Below are 20,690 nucleotides of genomic sequence, written 5' to 3' on the forward strand. Positions count from 1 at the left end.
TAGGGGAAAGATATGTTTTTGACTTTCAGAATGACTGACGGGCGGCAACTATTTGTTTATAGATCTATATGTTATAAATAAGGTTGAATAAAGTATGAAAGTTTAAAAGGAATTAGTAATGAAAAAAATATGCCGAACATTACTAATTGAATGTTTATTCAAGTTTCAATTCACTTCATTAATGGAAACATACATAATAATAGCAGTTATTTAAACTCGATGTCTGTTCTGTTAATTGTTAACAAAATATGAATATTCAATTCAATTCATTCAATTGATTTTTTAAGTAATTGTTAAAACTACGTACTTTCAATGATTTTTATTATTTGACATCTTTCTTATGGTTAGATATTTTCATTTGAACATAACCAACGTATAATCTCAAAAAGATGAAACGTTTGAAGAGTGAATTAATTAATGCTACAATTGAATCATATTTAAAACGACGTCATTATCAGGCAGGTTACGTTCTTATGTTTACAAAAAAAAATGTTATTTGAAGTTGAATTACAACTATTAAATTGACATAACCTCTTGTTATTTTCAAATATCTATTATAGACTAGCGACATTTTTTGTAAAGGCAATCAAATACATTGCCGAACAAGTGATGAAATGACTCTGAATGCAACTGCTGCTTCTGCCACTTCCCAAGACAATTCAATTATTTTTAGTGCCATTAGCATTGATGTTACTGCCGCAGATCAAGCGTATCAACGGTATATCTCTTTAAATTTTTGTTATATCTGTTTCAGTATATTAAATTAATTATATATAATCTTTACTGAGAGATTTCATTTTTAAAATATATTTTTCCTCTAGGTTGAAGATGTGGGTAAATATTGTACTCGATGATAAATTAAAAATGGAATTAAAAGGGCTTCTATACCCTGTATTTTGTCACTTGTATTTAGAGATGCTACATACTGGTAACAGGCAAGCAGCAATTCAATTTCTAAAATCACATCAAAATGAATTCAACAGTGAAACAGAGAAAGATTTTTTAGAAGAACTATCCAGTGTGTTTTCAGTGCAAGATATTGAATTAAGACCTTTAGTTAATTCATTTAGAACTAGAAAATATAAAGTGGATATGTCAGATGTTGCTCACTTATGTCTTCAACAATTTCTTTCAAAACATGGTCATATAATATTAATGCAGGTAATATTATGAAAAATGTTATATATTAATTACAAAATAATTAATTATTTATTTTATTTTTTATTATATATATAATATAAAATATAATAATTTAATAATTATATTATTTTTAGATAATAAACACTCATGTAACAATAATTAAGAAAGTGGATGTGCCTGAAACAGACACAGAAGGATGTGAAGATGTAAATATACGTTCTGAGGTGGGGATCAATGGATATGTAGAACAACCATCAGGTACTGGAGCTGACCGTGAAATGAGAGAATTACAAGAGGCTATAAGATTAATTCGAAATAATGCTCATCAACCTCTACGAATATTTGCAGTAAATAATGCTGTTGAAAAGTAATTATATATATAGAAATTTATTTATCTAAGAAATTAATTTCATTGAAGGTCAATGTAGTAATAATTAGAAAATTGCAGAAGTCATATAAAATATTTATTTTTATAGTGCAAGTAGTGGTGTCATTCCACCCAATATGGACAAATTAGCAGTAGGATTTAGTACTACAGAGATTAGGCTGTGGGGTATAAATGAAACAGTATTAATTAAGCCAAAGTATGAAGAACCTCCCTTCACATTTGCGTCTGATATTCCATTTTTACATAAATTTTACGATACGTCAGATAGAATGTAAGTTTCTATAATTTCAAAATCTTTTTAAATTTCAGTACATTAAGTACATAAAACAATATAACATTATACAATTTTGTATTTCATCTTAAGGACTGAAGGAGGGGCAGTGATACTTAGAGGACATACAGATATTGTACATGATTTAAGGTTTATTCCAGAATCGGATATATTACTTTCTGTATCTAGTGATAAAGATATGAGGGCATGGAGACTTAATGATTACACATGTGCCGCAATTTATAGGTACGTTTTTAAATTGATTATGATACACTTTAACTAAAATGTAATTTGTTACAGTGGTCATAATTATCCTATATGGTGTATGGATCTTAGTGTATTTAATCTATATGTAGCAACTGGTTCTCATGACAGAACTGCCAAATTATGGTCTTTAGATAGGATATTTCCATTACGTATATTTGCCGGTCACTTTTTAGATATAAATGTATGTATTTCAAATATATAAAAAGAATATTCCCTTTTATATATTCAGAAATTAATATACTTAAAAAAATATGTAAAATATAAATTTAAAGTTTGCATTAATTTTGTTATATATTATATTATTTTGTAGTGTGTCAAATTTCACCCAAACGCTCGATATTTAGCGACTGGGTCTGCTGATAAGACTGTGAGATTATGGGATAAGGACGACGGAAATTTATTAAGGGTATATATAGGCGCGCAGTCAACGATTTATAGTTTAGCTTTTAGTCCAGATGGGAAATATTTGGCAGCTGCAGGTAAGACAGTTTATAATAATATTTCGTAAAATAATATGTATTTTTTAATTTATTAATTGAGACTCTACTCTAGGCGATGACAAATCTATTTCTATTTGGGATTTAGCAACTAACGCATTGTTAACTGAACTTAAAGGTCACGAAGACACGATTATGAATTTAGACTGGAGTTGTGATGGTCAATACATTGCTAGTGGAAGTTTGGATGGCACTATTCGTTTATGGCCTACACATGATTATATTAAAATTGTTAATAGGTAATTTTCAATATTACAAATTGAAAAGATATTTTTGTCTTTAATATTGAAATTATATTTTAATTGTACTGTTTTACAGCAATTCATCAAGTCTAGTACCTGAAACAGAATCACCACAAATATTCTCAACTTATTGCTCGAGCATCCTTTCTTTACGTTATTACAATAAAAATAATTCGCTCGTGTGCATTGGAACAATGGACAATTTGTAATATACGGAAAGAAAAGAATATTAAATACGATATATTTGTAAATCCCGTCTTTTATTATTCCTTGTAAGTGTTATTACACGGGGAAATATATATTTAATACTGCAACACCATAACACAAAAACGCTAAATTTTACTATTGAAACCATTTAATATATTATGTAACAAATGTTGAAGTAATTTGTTTGGCATAAAATCCGAGAAAGAAGATAAATGTAAACCATAATATCGACCGCCATGTTTCGATATTTCTAGTTATTCGTAAAGGCTCAGTTGTTCGTATACTGAAAACAAAACGTTTAACAAACGTTAAATATTTTTTGAAAGGTTCGCTTTCTTATATTTCATTATAATTTTAGATATTTAATATGAACTAATACGTTCCTGTATTTACTTTTTATTTAATAATATACCATTTTTTACTAAATGAGTAATTACCATGATTTTATCTGCTTTTCAACAGTTTTAGTTACACTTGATTCCAAGAAAGAATTTTGTTTGATAATTGATCGATCTCTATCCCTTGTATTACTGGCTATGTTACAATTCATACTACTAATGTTATTACTTTGGTCGTTTCTTAAGAGGTTGTTATTTTCTTCAATGGAATTTCTTCGCGGCTCAGTGTGCTCAAAAATGTCACGTAATTCCACGACACTATTTGCGCTGCTAAAATATGGAAACATTTCATTTGTTTTTCTTATCGTTTTAAATATATTATATTATTGTTAGACAGCGGAATAAGAAAATAGTACAAACTCCGTTCGGTTTAATTTTTCGTTTTCCCACCTCTGCGTTTCGAAGCATAACGATGGCCGTCTTAAGTTAACTCTTCCGGAAACAGAGTTACGTTGCCTAGGAATTTCCTGAATTTAAAAAAAGAAAAAATTTCTTTATTTAACTGTAGCTTTTTCTTGTAATTTTTACACAGAAGATATAATAGTATGACAAAAAGTATTGCCTTTATGTCCTGTGCACTCAAGGGTCGCGAAATTGTAGCGATGCTCGCTCTTCTCCTAGTCATCTGTAAATAAAATTAGTTAAAAAAGAATTAATTAATAGCGAACGTATTCTGTTGATAAATCTACAATTTCGCGCATATACAGCGTAACATATCTTTTCTAATACATTACTAATTTTCAAACCATTGTTCGATTATTGCAAGGTAATCCATTTCTGTATCTAAGTTTAGGTAAATCATCTCCCACCTCTCCAGTAGTTTCTTCTATCATGATATTGTTCTTCAACAATATTTGTCTGAAAAATTATAATTTTTAAATATTATTAAATCGCCTTGAAAAGAAAGAAAATTATTTCTTATGGCAGATAATTTCTAACAATTAATTATGATTATATTTTATTTTTCAGCATGAGAAGAATACCAATTTAATTTACGAATATTGCGAGAGACACAATGAGATAAATACACGAAAGGAAGTTTTGAGAAATATGCTTACTTGACTTCTGCGATATCTGCTGCCAGATTTTCGCATCTGGATCGTAATAACTGCAAATACTTGTCACCTATGAAGATTGCACGAGAGATTCTATGCTCCTGGTACACTGCTCCGAGTGTTTCAGCGGCGCAAGAAACTCTATGGGCCGAGCGTGCTATCATGTCTAACTGATGACGGACGTTTTCTATTTTCTCTATCGACTCTTGATCCGTGCAAAGTGGACACAGACCCTTTAACGGAAAATAACAGGTAAATAATAATAATAATGATTAATAGTCTCTGAACATATAAAATTCTTTCAAAAATTGTAAAACGGTTTAAATATTAACGCTTTCTGAGTTTTTATGGATTGGCTGTATTAATTTATTGCAATGACAAGTTAGTTTTTTTCAAAAAGACATATTTATATATTTTTATAATTGGTATACTTGATATTTGGGGAAATTGACAAGAGATCGATTCATGAACAACAGCGATGAATTAAAGATGGAAGAAGGTAATAAATTATACTTACGTTTATATCTTCTTGCATCTTTTGAATTTCATTCATAAAGTTTCGTTCCGATTGATCTCGTTGACGAAGCGACAATGCCATCCTCCGATGCAGAGTGATCCTATCCGTACCAAGTCCTATCGAAAATGCAATATATTTGCGCTGAAATTAAGAAAGCGGGTCGATATTTACACAGAATAAAACTAAATGTACACTCGTTAATTTCGTAATGTTACGTATATCTGATAACTTATTAACCTCGAGCTCGTTCTCTGGTATATTTTCCCTGTAACAAACAAAGAGGAAAAAGAGATAGAATTAATTCAGATCTGAAAATGCATATACGTTATCGTTCAACAAAAATAGTTGGGCACTCGCGCTTATCTTGGGCCGAATGCAATCGAGTCAGAAAATCATTGATGAAAGGATTTCTAATGATTTAATCTTTTTGCCAAGACGAGTCCCATACTCAAGTACATAGAATATTCAATATTTAATAATTTCATATTCAATGAAAGAACTATTTTAGTAGCATGTAATTGGTTGACGAGATAGTAGATTTTAAAATTGTATCCACATAAAGAAAATGAAATGTGACGTACGTATGTTTCCTCTGTGGTTTTCCGATAGGGATATACACTGGAATAAATTAAAAAGAGAGTACTTTGACTTGTGTGTACCTGTATACACTGTCTATATCATTGGAGCACGATAATCCCATGATTTGTAACCTAGTGTCGTTGAAGCTAGGAAAAGGTGGAAATTTCTCTTGTTCTTCATCGAGCGATTCCTCTTCTTTGACGCATCTGCAACGACGTTTCGTACGATGGTATCGTTCGCAGTCGCCTTCCGACAGAGATCTCCTTGCGGCAAAAAGTTTCTAGTGGCAAACGATATCAAACGATACACACACATATATTCGCGAAGAATATCATTTCGTTGCTTAAACAGATACCGAGTTTTCAGCGTTTTTCGGCTTCTCTATAAATATCTCAATGCGCGAAATCGAAAGGGAATTTCAGTAAAAGCGTCCGCACGCTTTATTTCGAATTTCCCGAACTGTTATATGTGCTTCGCGTTTTGCTTCTAGAACAAATATTATTTTTCCTATCGAACGGAATAGATCGCCAGATGTAATGCGACCATGTGGTACAGCTACGACTCAAGGTACATACATACACAATATTTCAAACGTCTGGCAATGCCGAAGGTCTCCATCGCAAATGCCAGCGCAGTTTATCAATTTTTCTTCCTTTTTTTCTCGCAGATTAGATTATATTCTAAGATCGGAACCATTTAGCGGTAAATCATTCATTTCTCAGAAATAACTACGAACATGTTTAATACGTTTCGAGAGATAATTAAGAATAATGTTCAATCTACCTATATTGCACGTATATACATTGTAAGTATTTACATGTGAAGTAAATACCTTTGTTTTTCTACGAAACGACTTTTTATCAGTTTCTGCATCTTATTTTCATAGTATCGAACCTTTATAATTACATAACAGGATCTAAATACATATTCTGTGATTATACATACTTCGTGTAACCACCGTACGCATGAGGACACCTATTCGTTATATTTATTGAAAACTTAACTTTACTTCATCTAGTATTTTACGCCATAAAATCAATTAATTACTACATTACAATTATAGCATAAAATAAATAAATTATACAAATATATAACAAGATGGGAATAAAATTAAAACGATATGGATAAAACAACAGATCTATGATAAAGTAACCAGAAAATAAAAGTGGCGATAGCGTTCAATTCATCAGCAGGTGTCTTAATGCTTGTCACCAGTAATATACGTTTCGATATTTTTGCGGAAAACAAGTATATTTTCTATAGGAATAAAAAGAACAAGTGATATTTTAAAAGGATTACCAACTTGTCGCTCCACTCGTTCCGGACAAAATTCCTCAATATCCTCCGCCACTTTTTGATCATGGATTTCCCTTAAGTTGAGTTTCCTGGAGGGTTCACCCATCGAGATAGACGACAAGGTTTGTGACAACGGGCTGCTACTTTTCGATCGTGACCTCTCATTCTTCGTCTCGTTTCGCGTACATATCGTGGCGTGCACGGTCCGTTCGATCGAATCGTCCTCGCTATCGGAACCCATCGAGCTATCCTCGTGACTCGACATTTCGGCATCGACTGATGTATATTTCCCAAGACGACGGGCACCCGACGCGTTCACAAACGAGCGGGGATACTCCGAATCTTTGATCTTAACCAGATCTGCGAATCAGAGAGAAATAGATCTCCAACAATATACATCTTATTGTATTTTTAGGATTTTTAACTTGATCGAGCTGTGTATAGACTTTCTGCGATTTACCGGTGCACGTGATGGCTCGCGAACATGCTGAACGCGTTTGCGGTGAATTTCCATGTTGCGGCTCGGCCGTTCCATTGGCAGAGCTGTTCGTTTCAGTGTTTCCAACTTTTTCTTTGGCGAATGATCGAATAGTATTGGTTAGGTCGGGTGACGAATTGGTTTGGCGCGAATTGATCACGGCACTTTCGTCGGCGACCTGTGATCGAAAGACAACAATCATTAAGAGTAAGAAGATTATTTTTAACTCTTAACGGTCCACTGGTGGGTTCTAACTTTAGACTAGACTCGGTTTAACTGTCTGATAAATCATGTAATATATATAACATAGTTCTGTGGAATACACGATGATGCTGGAAATTGGGCCAAGGTTTTGTTCTTTTTCTTTCTTTTTCTCGGTTTCTAGATGATATGTGAAAGCGATACAATTTTGGAATTCTGTACACGTTGCGTTATAACCCTTAACTATAGATCACTCGTAAGGAATTTTTATTCCATTACTATAATATGATAATATGTAAGAGTATTAGAAGATTTAACGTTCGAGCATTTTCAATTGTATAAAATCAACAAACAAATATATATGATCAAATAAAAGAGTTATATCAGGAAACCACCGCGCAGAAGTATTTAAAAGAGGATCCATTTCCGAATGAGTTCGGTTTTCATCGCGACCGGAATAATCCTAAGAAAAATATTTTCGATGCAGTAGATTCAGCGAAGTTCTACGAAATTAATTCGACTCGCAAATCGTATCAGAGAATCAGTTTGCCATGAAAACAATCCGACTGAAATATCTTCCAAGGGAAAATACCAACAGGAACCATTAAGAGTTAAATCGGGAGACTCATAACAATCACGGTCCTTATTAAGTTTTCCAATCATTTAGATAATAACGTTTTCTTCTATATTCTATTTATCTATTGTAATATATCGAATAAAAATTAACTCGTTAAATGGATTGTCTTTTAACCGGACATATATCTAACGTTGCTCTACGTTAAATGTTTTCTTCAAAAACGTTAAAAATCTTTTTTATCAAATAAATTCGAGGTCCGCAGCAGGATCGATTTCAGTCACATCGATTTCAACTCTTGCAAATACGAATGCGACGCGTTTTATACGTTTTATCTTAAACATAAAATCAAACATATATAAAGAAGTACGGGTTCCTAGATAAAGATATTATTAAGACTGAGAGATTAGGATCTGAATGACGAGCTAGTCTCGTCTGCCCCAGTTAATAAGTCAAAGACGTTGAGATATTCTTTTGTTTTTATAAAGAAAGATAAACATAGCCAAGGATCGTTTTTGTTACGAGTTTTTGTTACAGCTTACTTTGCACTCGTAATTCCCATTGTTATTCAACTTATAGTGTTTCCCGATTGACGTCTCGGTAATCGTGGCGTAATTATCGACGATCGTGTCCTCTAGAACTTGAGGCAGCTTGAACCCTATCGGAGATAATGATCCAGCTTTCGAAACTTGCCCGTTATTCGACGAGGGCTTTTCGCTGAGCCGACCCGGCGAGGAGCAGCTCAAAAACTTCCCGTTCTCGTTCAACGAACGATAATCATCGACGAAGTGTCTTTCCTGCAAACTCGTTTGTTGATCGATCTGACTATTCTTCGAATCGGCGTCCTCTCGAGTTCTTTCGATTTGTACGGACGGGCTGCTGGACGTTCTTCGAAAATCCAACGTCTGTTTCTCCTTCTCTTGATCGACCTGCGCGATCACATCGAACGATCGATAAAATACAGACAATTTTCGTTTTGGAATTTTCGATAAGTCAGTGTCGTTCGATGTCATATAATTTGTCGCCTTTATAGGGGTTCGTTGCTTCTGATCTGCGTCCACTTCTTGTGATCGAGGCTGTTTCTCATTATCACTCGTGGATTCGTCCATTTGACGGTTTTTAATTTCCACGAGTTATTTTAACGGCTCTTCACTGTGATATCGCTATTTCTTTTGGACGTTTCACTTTTTTCTTACTATTTAAATCACAATTCTCTAGTATCATATTTGTATATTGCAATTAGATCAATGGATTCTTATGCGAATATCTTTATAAAGATTCATTTCACGAACAAGATATTCAGCAAATTGTTGCGATTATTTTTCACGATCACGATGAATTTAGTGGAATTCGATAATGTGAATTCACTGAAAAGAAATTGCAGAATCAGATGCGTTGCCGCAATGTTGGGTTCTTAATGAGTTAAGTCTAAAGATCGTATTAGCCATTAAACCTTGATCAAGCACAGATATATCGTTATTATTATTATTATTATTTAAATTATAAAGAAAGATATGAACACTCACACGCATACACACACATTGGAATATTTTTTAATTATCTTACAATTAGAATAATCTCTCTGCATTGTAGAACCATGAGAAATCAGCATACGCAAGAGACGCGGTTATGGTATGATATTCAATTCCCAGCGCGTGCAAGTTCGCGAAACACCCACGGAAAGTTGTAACATAGTTAACAGCACGGTGCTAAGGAGATTATTGCGTAATACCGAGCGGCGTATCAATGCCAACGAGTAAAGAGTGTAGCGACCCGCGCGTCAAATGAACCAGAACATTTTAATCAACGGGGATGGGAACGCGCGGTCCGTTTTACAGTTGCCTTATCCTCCTGCCGATATAAACAGTTTGCATACATTAGGTCCGTACGTTAATTAGAACCGTCACCGATTTATCCAATTTAGCGCGGCGATCATACCATTGAAGCAATAAATTGGCTTGTCCTTGCCACTGGATGGACTAATGTTAAACCAGCGCGTTAAACATCCACATGTGCTCGCAACTTCTACGCGTCAGCTCATTAAGACATACGTACGTACGTGTGTATGTAGCTCGCCGATTTACATCGCTGTTCAAAAGTATTTCGCGTATTTGTTCATTTCTGACGGGATACGTCTTAATTCCAAAGAAGGATCGAGCATCTTAATTACAAAATTAAGGATAGGTGGAACTGCGATGATTTTATTTTTTATGATTAGCATGAGCTACATATGATAGAATATTGTAACGCGATTTAAAAAAAATTTATGTGCAGTAACAAAGTTTGTCAGATCTTACAGAATTATCTTGGTACTTGACGAAGTTCCGATTCTTTAATCTTTGAATTAGGAGTCGCAACTGATAGACATACCGTTGATATTGATACAATCAACGATGCGAATGAAAGAATTGTATGTTGGTAAATGAGGATTTCATTTCCGTTATTGATATTTCACCATTGCGACATTGGAAAAGTGATTTTAAAGAGACTAGTGAGTATGCAATGAAATACTGCCACCTCCAACGATAAGAATCAAACAAGTTACGGATTTTTCAACAAGATTTATAACAAACCAAATTTGAGAAATTTCTTTATCCCCGGACTGTCTATTAGTTGCAAGATACAGATAAAATAAAAAAATTCTTCTAAGCTTATAAAAGAACCATTACCGTTAATATGCAAGCAGCGATACTTAAAAAATTGAATGAAACTCAATAGATATATTGGATATTAATATACTGTTGGCCAATTTTTAAACGTATAATTACAATTTATTATTTGTTAATTCTACAAGCTATTTATTAATGTACCGTGCTTCGAATCAACTAAAATATCTGGGTACTCGCGAGCAGTAATCTATATAGTTCAACAAGTCTTAATTGCAATCGCAAATGTCTATCGTGACTGCACGCGTGCGACACAATATTCTCCATCAGCTACTATTTGCTTAGAAACCACTCAGTTTGACATCGATATATTTGTCGAAAACTTTAACGGATGAGTTGTATATAAGTTGCGTTCGATCTTCCTAGAACTTCGTAGATGTAAACTGCCAGATATAGGTATCAAAACACCTATTGGTTGGACAACTCCGACAAATATTTTTATTATTTCATTCAGTATCATAGAAAAGATTCGTGATTATTATATCGTAATTATATTATGATATAAAAAATTAGAGAGGGATGCGAATGAGACCATAACGATAAGTGAAATTATAGATTCGTAATAAAATAGCTAGAAAATAAAACGTTTAATTTATATTAAATGTAAATGTCTTGATACATACAGCTGGTAGTGTCAACGATATTTTTTATCAAAAACCTAATTCTTTTAATATTACTGGTTAGACTGTCCATCGTTTATGATTGATTTAAATTAATCAGATTACGTCATTTTTCATATTTATCACTGTAGTATTACCTAAGTACAAGGTACAAGTTCGCTCTAGCTTGACCGTGATACTGAGATGGAGAAAAGATCCAATTATATATAATAACATTAAATATTTCTACGATTTCACGCGCACGGAAATTAGTCGCGCGTTGTGTACATCGTCGCGAGAATTTGGATAGGAGACAGTAGTTAGGACAAACGATTTTTAAATAGTCAAAAGGATACTGGAAAATGTATATCATTCCGTACGGGCTATTTAATTGAACGAGATTTTGCGTAACTTTCACCAGTACCGATTTATCTGATCCGAGGGGCGCGGGAAACTCCGTATTCTTTCCACTTGCCTTCGACGAGAATCGCGTTCACAAGATATTAAGAGTAAAAGTATATTAAACTACATTTCTTCTGAATGCGAGCTTACAGCCTTAATTTACCCCGATAAGCTGTATTAATGAAAGCAAAGCGGAAAAATTAAATTTAGTAATTCTAACTGAGATAACGTTACGAAATTATTTATTGCATCGAGTATTTTGCGCTCGTATCTATTTTAGACAGCGGATTACTCGGTTTGGTGAATATTGAAGTTAGTTCCTTAGCAGCTTTGTAGCTGGTTTACTTTCTCATTTTTCAAGATGCACCGTTCGCTTAAAAATCATAAGACGGATGTTACGTTTGCTTACGAATAATTCATATCGTAAAAATTCATCTACAATTTTAAATTTTGTACGCTATTAATACGCCGAAGATTTTATCGAAAAGCGCATGCGATTCAAGATTTACAAGCAAATATCAAAATATCATTCGTAACAGGAAATGTCTACAGACTTTGAAGACTTTGTTTTCTTATCTCTTAAGTAAAGCCGCGTTATACAGGCTGTTGCGAAATAACGACTAATTATTTTTAATCGAATAGCGCGAAACGAAGATGGCACACAGGGAATAATAAACTTCGGATTCTTTTAGTTTCAAAATTTAGTTTCAATTGGATGGGACATTTTTATCAAACAGGTTGGCGTAATGACAGATTACGTGGAACAGCGGTTAATCAAATGCATCGTCATAAAATAAAGCTTCTCTTACCTAACGTTGCGATTTTAAACGACTTGGAGATTCATGTGTTCATGGGTCTGAGCGCATCGTTTGTTCGCCGTGTCCCTCATAGAGAAAAATGGTGATGGAAGTCAGGTTTTGCGTGCTTCGTGTCGTTCATTCTCGTTTAAATCAGCAACAACAGGGTCATAGATGTGAAATAGAGTAATAAAAGCTGAAAACAAGCAACGGAATACGACTGGCACGAACGCCGCAGCCACACTGAATGCGAACGCGTGTAAAACTGCTCTCTTTCTCGCTCTACCATCCTCTCTCCGACAGGTTCTATCCTCGCCTTTCGAACTTCTTCCCTCTTTTTCCCCCTTTATACCGGTTTTTGTCTCTTTTTCTCACCTCTTCCACCGCCGTTTTTCCTCCTTCGTATCTCTTTCGCATTTTCATACTCTTTTCATCCGGATTCAAATGCTTTCGAAACGTATTCGGTAGGTATATGTGCATTATTGTACATGCGTACATTATAACACGCGCTAGACGCAGCCGGGGAATCACAAACGATATCTGTTCAAGCATTCTGGTAATTTGTATGAAGCATAAATCGCTACTGAAACGATTACAGTATTAGTGTTAGTTTTTTTATTGCTTATTGAAGATGTAGGAAGTATTAATGCCATCATCTCGTTCCATAAGTACTGGCGTTTATTGTATTTTGAATTTACTCTATTTTACTCTAACATAGAATCAGACAGTGATCAGTGAAATTTACGATCGATAATAATTGGGAACACTACTAATAGAGTAATTAGGATAGAAATGATGAACACTAATGAATCAGAAGGCAATTCTATTTTATTCTTGTTTTGTTTTATAATTGCGATAGTCGCATGCACTAATGCAATATTAGATAACTTATGTAAAGTGTGTTTCTAAATATAGACAGGTTTCTATTCATTTCGATTATATATTACAGTATGCTATAAAAAATACAAAATTTCATACTGCAGAGAATATCAAAGCTGGTAACTGGATATTTCCCATCAAAATGTTAACAATTTTTGAACGCGAAACAGATTTTCCTTTTGTACTGGATATCGGTTTTCAGTTATTCATTAATTTCGTTCTTGATTTGCTCGTTTATGGAGCCCTTTCATTCATTCAGCTGTATATACGTTTTATCATCGTTGCGCGCTATATGCTAATAATTTATAAAGAGACGACGCTCATTTGTTAATACGAGAAAATCGTTCGTCTTTCCTATCGTTATAAATGTAATGGCTGGTATTTATGGGTCCTATGATGTACGTGTAAAACTTAATCAGAAATTTTCTTGAAAAATCAACATGAGACCATAAGGATCAGAATAATTGTAGCATTAACGTGAATTTCTTATAAGGAAACAAAATGGGAACCTAAGTTGCAACTTTATCGTGATACACGTACGATTATGATTTTTAATACGATCTCAAGGAAACACGGTTATTTTTATGCGAGTGCATTTCGGAGAAGGTATTCAGGCCAATGTCGTACATGTGTGAACCCCCAAGTTCTATTTTTATGGGAAACCCTGCGAGTAAATACCCGTGTGATTTCGCGGTTTTCTGTTTAATGTAAATGAACGTGAATAAGTTTACCAGGAAATAAAATCTAGGTGACCGAATAAGAAACAAACTAGCAATGCAAGCCATGTATCGTTGATGACTAATATATCATAGATCTAATTAGTCTCACGAGTTTAACATCGAGGAAAGAAGAAAATTCGGATAAGAAGCAGGAAAACTTGTCTGAAATTCTTCATTTACGTATGCGAGCTTTTGTTACAGAAATAAATGCTTATCATTCACGGTCATCCAACGATGACCCAACTTTGCATTCTGCGCGCGGGTTTCTCATTTTTTCGTTCGTTTTATTTTCTCGATAAAACATATTTTACCGAATATATTCTAATTTGACACGAACAAAATTCTGCAGCCTTTGGTTTATTTAGAGTCGATTATAAATAAATATAATCTTAGGTATATATGTAAGTGAATCATTAAGAAATTATTTCGAATTCAGAATATATAAAAGTTTCCTGTTTATATTTCAAAAATGATATCGTAAAGAATTTTAACTAATATTATATAACCGTACAACGGTTTATTTGTTTTATCGTTTTGTTTTACTTGTCCTTATACCCTCTGGTAAGTAAATATTTCTCAGATATCGCTTTTGGAATATAAAGTGCAAAATTTACGCCAGGAACTTTCACAAACCACTGTAAACGTTAAGTTTCGATGCAATAAATATATTATTAATATTATTAATTTCTTCATACGGAAACTTATTTTTTCGATAAAATGTACTTCACGGAATATATTTCGTTTTGACTGGAACAAAATCATTCAGCTGTAGGTCAATTTAATTTTCATTATAAATCAATACAGTTTGTATTATCTAATACAATAAGTATTATCTAATAATAATAAGTATTATCATATAGCATTCGAAACGTTGAACGCTATCTGAAATATTGAACGAAGTGGAAGCGAACGATAAGGTATTATTCAGGTAGCTTTGTGACAGAGGTCCTTGAACCAACGACGAAGAGAAGTGTCGCGTTATTGTCATGTTTATACAATAACTATGTTTTTCAAACGTAAAAAAATAATATTTTGTTTGATGGCTGCGTCAAGACCTATTGTGAGCGTTCATTAGTTTTCACTGACTTAATATTATGTAAGAATTTTTATCTTAACTGCAATCAATTGTTGCGTGATCGTTAACTGTACCTCAATTATCGTAATTAACAGTACGTTAAGGATCATCGTTAAATTAATGTCAATTACATATTATCGACGTGTCTTCTCAAATAACCATCAATCTTGATCTTAATATACTTTCATCATGACATAATTCCAAATTGGTCTCTGCTTGCAAGATCGCTTTATCTTTGTACCAAATAACATCGTCCCGTGGTAATTGGCAATTTATTATTACGGAATCATTGAGGAATCATTGAATTTTGAAGGAAAAGAAAATTCACAAGAATCGTAAATCACCGCGTGCAACGTTAATTACATTGTTCAAATCCGGTTCGCGACGTCCATAAAGAGGCATCTAACATTCAATACGTAATACGTTAATCGCTGTACATCGCATCGCAGCACTGCTGCCTATTCATCATTGATTTTTTAATTTTGTCACTTCCTCTATTCCTGTTCTTCCCACCAGGAAGACCAAAACATATGGGCGTGAATCTTTCTTCGAGTCTTTCCCTTCTATCTGATTCATGGCATCACTCGTGCTTGCTTGATCATCAGTTTAGTCTTGAACTGTACGCCACGCGGATTGGTTTATCGGCATCGTTTGTTTCACTTTTCATCACCGTGTTAGTTTTGTGTACATTATTACAGAAATGTGCAGCATCGTTCGATCGACTGCCGTGTCCTTCCTACTCCTCGTCTTAGTGTCCGCGATCAAAGAAGAACTCTATGGTAAATAAAATATCTATCCTGTATTCGTGTGTAAATTATGTCTGTGTCTGTGTTTTTTCTCTTCTCGTCGTAATCGTTTACACGTCGAACGATTTAAAAATTCATGATCATTTCGCTTGAAAAAGTGTTTAAAACTGCGATCACGAAAGACGGTAGAGTTGTTATGTCTCCGCCCACTCAATTCGGATTTTCTAGAGAGAGAAAAAGAAAAAAAAAAGGAATATCTCTACGTTTTGAATTCTTCAACTTTGTCTTCGTCACGACCGGAATTATGATGTACCGTGGTTGAACATTTTCGTCCCAATAAAACGTATATCGTCGTATTACGAACACGAACATAGTGATCTACGCGAATTTTGTATTGCACGACGCGAACGAAATACATATTTATTTTACAGCGACTCACGAAAGTGTTTGGACCTTTATTATATCACATTTTTGTACATCGACTAGATATCATGATTATTATGGCAAACTTTGAAAGCAATTCGAAAATGAACATAAAAGAAAGTATAACATACAAGACGTTTATCGCAAACGTATAATTAGCGTTATAAGCAATACCATTATGCCTATCGGTAAAATGGACAATTCACTGTTTAAACAATTTCGGGTCTTTGTGAAATGTATATTTGCAATAAATATATCGTAGTTTTCATATAAATTTTTAGGCTTGCCTCAAACTTTACCAGCGTTATCTCGATAGTCGTGATAGTCATATCGCGTCGCGCATTATACAAAACCTTTTGCATAACGTAGATAATATATACAGATAAATGTTCTATGACACGCGTTCAAATAATTTTGCGAGCAATTGCACTTGCTTATTGCAGAGACCTTTTGTGTACTTTTATGACGTCACTCTTATGTGTTGTAAAGTTAAGCCTTTTTTAGCGAGCTATTTCGCACCGATCATGTGGAGTAACGTTTGTATTAAATTGTTTGCGTGAAGAGGCCGAGTTAAATACAAACTTGAAATTCTGCCTCGTTAACAAGACTAACAGGATGTTACGCGATGAGTAAAAGCAACATTACCTCTGGTTTCTCTTTGTTCTTCGCAGAAGGGAGCCAGTGCACGATGGAACAAGGTAATCCAGGTGTATGTAGGAAATTGCCCGACTGTCCCTTCAGGATACAGGAAGTAATAGAAGGTAGAAGACATATGACTTCTTCGGGAAGATGTGGTTTCGTTAAGGATATCGAGATCGTTTGTTGTCCCGTAAATATCACGAGGAAGATATCGCCTCGTCCAGCTGATATTGGTATGGCTCTTTGGACTATGTAATTTTCTATGGTTAAAATACTTTGCGCGTAATCATTCTTTCTACAAAGCATGTGTTTTCTTCGGGACTATACAGATTTTTGTATTAGAAGTTAACTTTCTCCGTAGTTTCCACAAATTAAAGATTCTATCACTCGTAATTAAAGGTTCTGTCACACCATTGTTCCTTTAAACCTGTTAATTTGTATCGTAAATAACGAGTCCGTCTCTGAAACTTCCACGTATTTATATTATAATCGAACTATAAAACCTATTTCGACGTAGCAAATTGATCTTATCAAAATTAGTTTTCGACAATCTCTTTTCATTAAAAATCTGCGTAGGAAGTTTACACTTCGCAGATATTTTTAGAGATCTAGGAAGATCCGAAGATTCACAATCTGAAAGTAATTTATGACATAATTATGTTGGTCGAATGGTATAAAAAAATTTATACGCGTGTTAAATACAATCGCTTGCATGTGTGAAAAGTACGCGTATATAGCAGATCGGAGTCTGTAGAACATCATCAATGATAGAGCATATGGAAATGTCAGAAACAGTTGTACTAATAGCTGGAATATAACATAATTATAGTAGTTGAAAAGATATGAGCTGTCTGAAAAGTAACGATAAAAAGAACTGTTGTAAAAAAGTAATGGCACAACTTAGTCTCATGTACCTTTTTAATATTTTGGAATTTTTATAAGAGTAGCGAAAAAGCACGTATAATAATAAAACAAAATAATAAGATAGGACTTGGTAATATCGGTTTCGTTCGAAGCATATTAAACTTTTAAAAAAGTCACCCCTCTACGAAAAACAAAGAACTTGATTGATTATATTGATTATATCCTGTATGATCTTTGTACGTTAACGTGATAAGAAACAAAACATGCTGTTTTAAAGCGTATTGAGAAACAATTTTCCTTATTCTAAAAGATTAGATTATATTATTCATTGTAAGAAAGAAAAATAGTAAAAAAAAGCAGTTTACCTTTGTCTCATAATTATAAAACCAGCGTAAAAATTCTGTTCGAAATTTTCATCTTACTACGTAAATATTTAATTCAGCATAGTGTATAATGAAATAATAACAATAACTTTTCTAAGTTTAATTATTCAATTTCGTATACTTCTAGTCTTTTGTCACGTTGTATTCTTGTACCTCGTATCTGTATAAGAATTGAAAATTTCACGGTAGTTTTATATTTACTTATATTTTTATATATATTTATTATATTTATTATATTTTATATATATTTATTTATAGTTTTATATTTTATATTTACGAGATGCGGTGTACATAATTTATTGCTGTGGATTTTATAAAATAATAGCATAAATTTTTAATTACGTAGAACGAGAAGCGAGGAATAGATTATAATACAAACTTACTATCTTAACATATCAAATTGCATGTATTTTATCTGAATCTGAAATGAAACACGAAATGCATAAAGATACGTCAGAAAGAAATTCCTTGATAAAATATCGTGATCATATGCGTATAAATCACCTACTACGAAGTTGATTTGCATACTCTATTTAAAATTTAAATGGTTAACCTTCCTTTTGGTCCAGGATTTATGCGCAATGCGTAAAATTAAGTACACATACTACCAAAAAGAATACGTACCTTCATTTTGTAAATTTTCTTTTTCTTACAACCGTTGTTAAAGGCATATTAATCTTCTCGAAACATATTTTGCCGAATTTATTACCAGGGCTCTCTTGCATAATGCAGTTAACGTTGTTAGCCCAGTTAAAATTTCAATAATAATATTGAGATTTGTTGAAAATGACAACGTGAGTTCGCGCTTGCCATCCATATGCAGATGCGCTAGTTACAATAAATAGTAACTAGAAAATAGTTCTAGATATAATCGATAGATTTAAGATAGTCTTTTGTTTTTATCCCTAGTCCGTGTAAGAAAATGCAATAAAGGTTTTTTGGTTCAGAACGGTGTGATAGGTATTCAAAAAATAAAATAAAAACTATTGTGATCTTACCTTTAAATACAGAAATAACAACAAAATATATACCGTGTCACAAGTTACAAGTTGCCTGTAGTATCTAGTTACAAATAGATTAATATGTTTGACGATAAAACGAATGAAATTTTACAAGTAAATTAGAGAATTTATAATTCTATATTAATCTGTAATTTGACTTGTCGCTTATTTGGTAAATTATTGCGCAAGAGAATTAAAAAATAGCAGATTTACAAATCTTTTATCGAAAGTTCGATCGCTTTGTATCATTTATTATAGTAATGTATTTAATTTTTAGCTTGCCAAGAATACATTGAGCAGAGCTCGCAATTGTACGATCTATCTTTTCACATATACGGCGGAGTTGAGGCTAAACCTGGAGAATTCCCATACGCAGTCGCTTTAGGATATGTAAACCAGGACCTTTCCGAAAATCCAGCACCTATCACTTACGGATGCGGAGGTAGCTTGATCTCTATTGAACACGTGTTAACAGCAGCACACTGTGTGAATAATATAGACGAAAAAGTTCCAGTCGAAGTGAGTATCTTTGTACGATTCTTTGAAAAATAATAAAAATCTGTACTCCTTTATCTATGTATCTTCGTTCTTGTTGTACGACTTTGTTACTGTTTGTTAATATGTGATATCGCGTGATTTAAAATTTACATATCATGTATCTGTCTATCTTTTTTAAACATTATTTCGTTTACTACTTTAACGTTTTATGTCATTGCATTGTTGTGAAAAAAGTTAATGCGTGTCCATCAGAACGAGAAATTAAAATCAACCGTGCTTTTTCCCTTCATGATCAGAGAAAAATTCGACGATATATGGTTAAAGAAAATTTGAAGTTGTATGTATATTACCATCGATTACGTTTACTTTGTTTCTCAAGCAGCAAAATTTAATGTAATTTCTGCAATGTTTCTGTATATGTTCTGTAACAAGTAACTTCCCTTCGACGTACGTAAAGATTCCTCTTGGAAGAAAGAAAGATAAGATTATTATCTTATGAATTAACCTTAGATAACGTTAACGGGTTTCTTTAATGAACTTTTACCCACTGTCCCAGGTACGAGTAGGAAACGAAAGCATAGTAAATATCGCGGCAAACGTGCAACGAATCCCGATAAGCGACATAATATCTCATCCGAAGTATAAACGCAGTGTGAATTATAACGATGTTGCCATTCTGAAGTTGAAAACAAAGGTACTACTTTCCAGTGCGGTTTACCCTGTCTGCCTTCAAACCCAATTCTTAAATACATTGAGCATGACACCGAAAATGTCTTTAATAGTGATTGGTTGGGGTGCTACAGACTTTAGCAGTGTGGAGCCAAACTCCATCAATTTGAGGAGGACACCCGCTCTCAGGTATCATAAATTTATTATTTTAGCCGTAACC

General features: G+C 33.4%; 3 protein-coding genes across 9 annotated transcripts in view; 2 read left to right on the forward strand and 1 right to left on the reverse strand.

Moving 5' to 3' along the window:
* LOC132910667 (TAF5-like RNA polymerase II p300/CBP-associated factor-associated factor 65 kDa subunit 5L) lies at nucleotides 1-3,056 on the forward strand. Of its 2 annotated transcripts, none has more exons than XM_060966513.1 (10): nucleotides 1-458; nucleotides 561-718; nucleotides 822-1,161; nucleotides 1,275-1,507; nucleotides 1,617-1,799; nucleotides 1,893-2,045; nucleotides 2,100-2,247; nucleotides 2,377-2,545; nucleotides 2,619-2,802; nucleotides 2,882-3,056. In XM_060966513.1, the coding sequence occupies exons 1-10, from the start codon at nucleotides 390-392 to the stop codon at nucleotides 3,012-3,014; spliced, it is 1,770 nt and encodes a 589-aa protein (XP_060822496.1). In that variant the 5' UTR covers nucleotides 1-389; the 3' UTR covers nucleotides 3,015-3,056. The 2 variants fall into 2 exon arrangements, with proteins under 2 accessions (XP_060822496.1, XP_060822497.1); XM_060966514.1 differs by having other exon boundaries at nucleotides 372-462.
* LOC132910662 (inositol 1,4,5-triphosphate receptor associated 2-like) lies at nucleotides 3,047-12,851 on the reverse strand. Of its 5 annotated transcripts, XM_060966502.1 has the most exons (13): nucleotides 12,587-12,850; nucleotides 8,653-9,477; nucleotides 7,318-7,513; nucleotides 6,865-7,217; nucleotides 5,642-5,841; nucleotides 5,220-5,247; nucleotides 4,983-5,123; nucleotides 4,469-4,698; nucleotides 4,157-4,268; nucleotides 3,973-4,035; nucleotides 3,771-3,877; nucleotides 3,450-3,680; nucleotides 3,047-3,295 (listed from the first exon to the last, which is right to left on the reverse strand). In XM_060966502.1, exons 2-13 carry the CDS (start codon nucleotides 9,217-9,219, stop codon nucleotides 3,169-3,171), a joined length of 2,355 nt encoding a protein of 784 aa, XP_060822485.1. In that variant the 5' UTR covers nucleotides 9,220-9,477; nucleotides 12,587-12,850; the 3' UTR covers nucleotides 3,047-3,168. The 5 variants fall into 5 exon arrangements, 3 of the variants coding, with proteins under 3 accessions (XP_060822485.1, XP_060822484.1, XP_060822481.1); XR_009658824.1 differs by lacking the exon at nucleotides 3,047-3,295 and having other exon boundaries at nucleotides 3,455-3,677; nucleotides 3,771-4,035; nucleotides 12,587-12,851; XR_009658823.1 differs by lacking the exons at nucleotides 3,047-3,295; nucleotides 12,587-12,850 and adding an exon at nucleotides 9,677-10,227 and having other exon boundaries at nucleotides 3,455-3,680; nucleotides 3,771-4,035.
* LOC132910679 (serine protease snake-like) overlaps nucleotides 4,576-20,690 on the forward strand; it is a 17,903-nt gene continuing 1,788 nt past the window's right edge. The window contains exons 1-4 of one of the 2 annotated variants that reach the window (XM_060966546.1): nucleotides 4,576-4,717; nucleotides 17,088-17,288; nucleotides 19,581-19,822; nucleotides 20,358-20,659. In XM_060966546.1, coding sequence (XP_060822529.1) covers nucleotides 17,105-17,288; nucleotides 19,581-19,822; nucleotides 20,358-20,659 — 728 coding nt within the window. In that variant the 5' untranslated portion in view covers nucleotides 4,576-4,717; nucleotides 17,088-17,104. Of the gene's footprint in view, nucleotides 4,718-15,823; nucleotides 16,027-17,087; nucleotides 17,289-19,580; nucleotides 19,823-20,357; nucleotides 20,660-20,690 lie in introns of those variants that run through there. The other variant, XM_060966545.1, reaches the window with a different exon arrangement.

Source organism: Bombus pascuorum, chromosome 9, assembly GCF_905332965.1.
Source record: "Bombus pascuorum chromosome 9, iyBomPasc1.1, whole genome shotgun sequence".
Lineage (NCBI taxonomy): Eukaryota > Metazoa > Arthropoda > Insecta > Hymenoptera > Apidae > Bombus > Bombus pascuorum.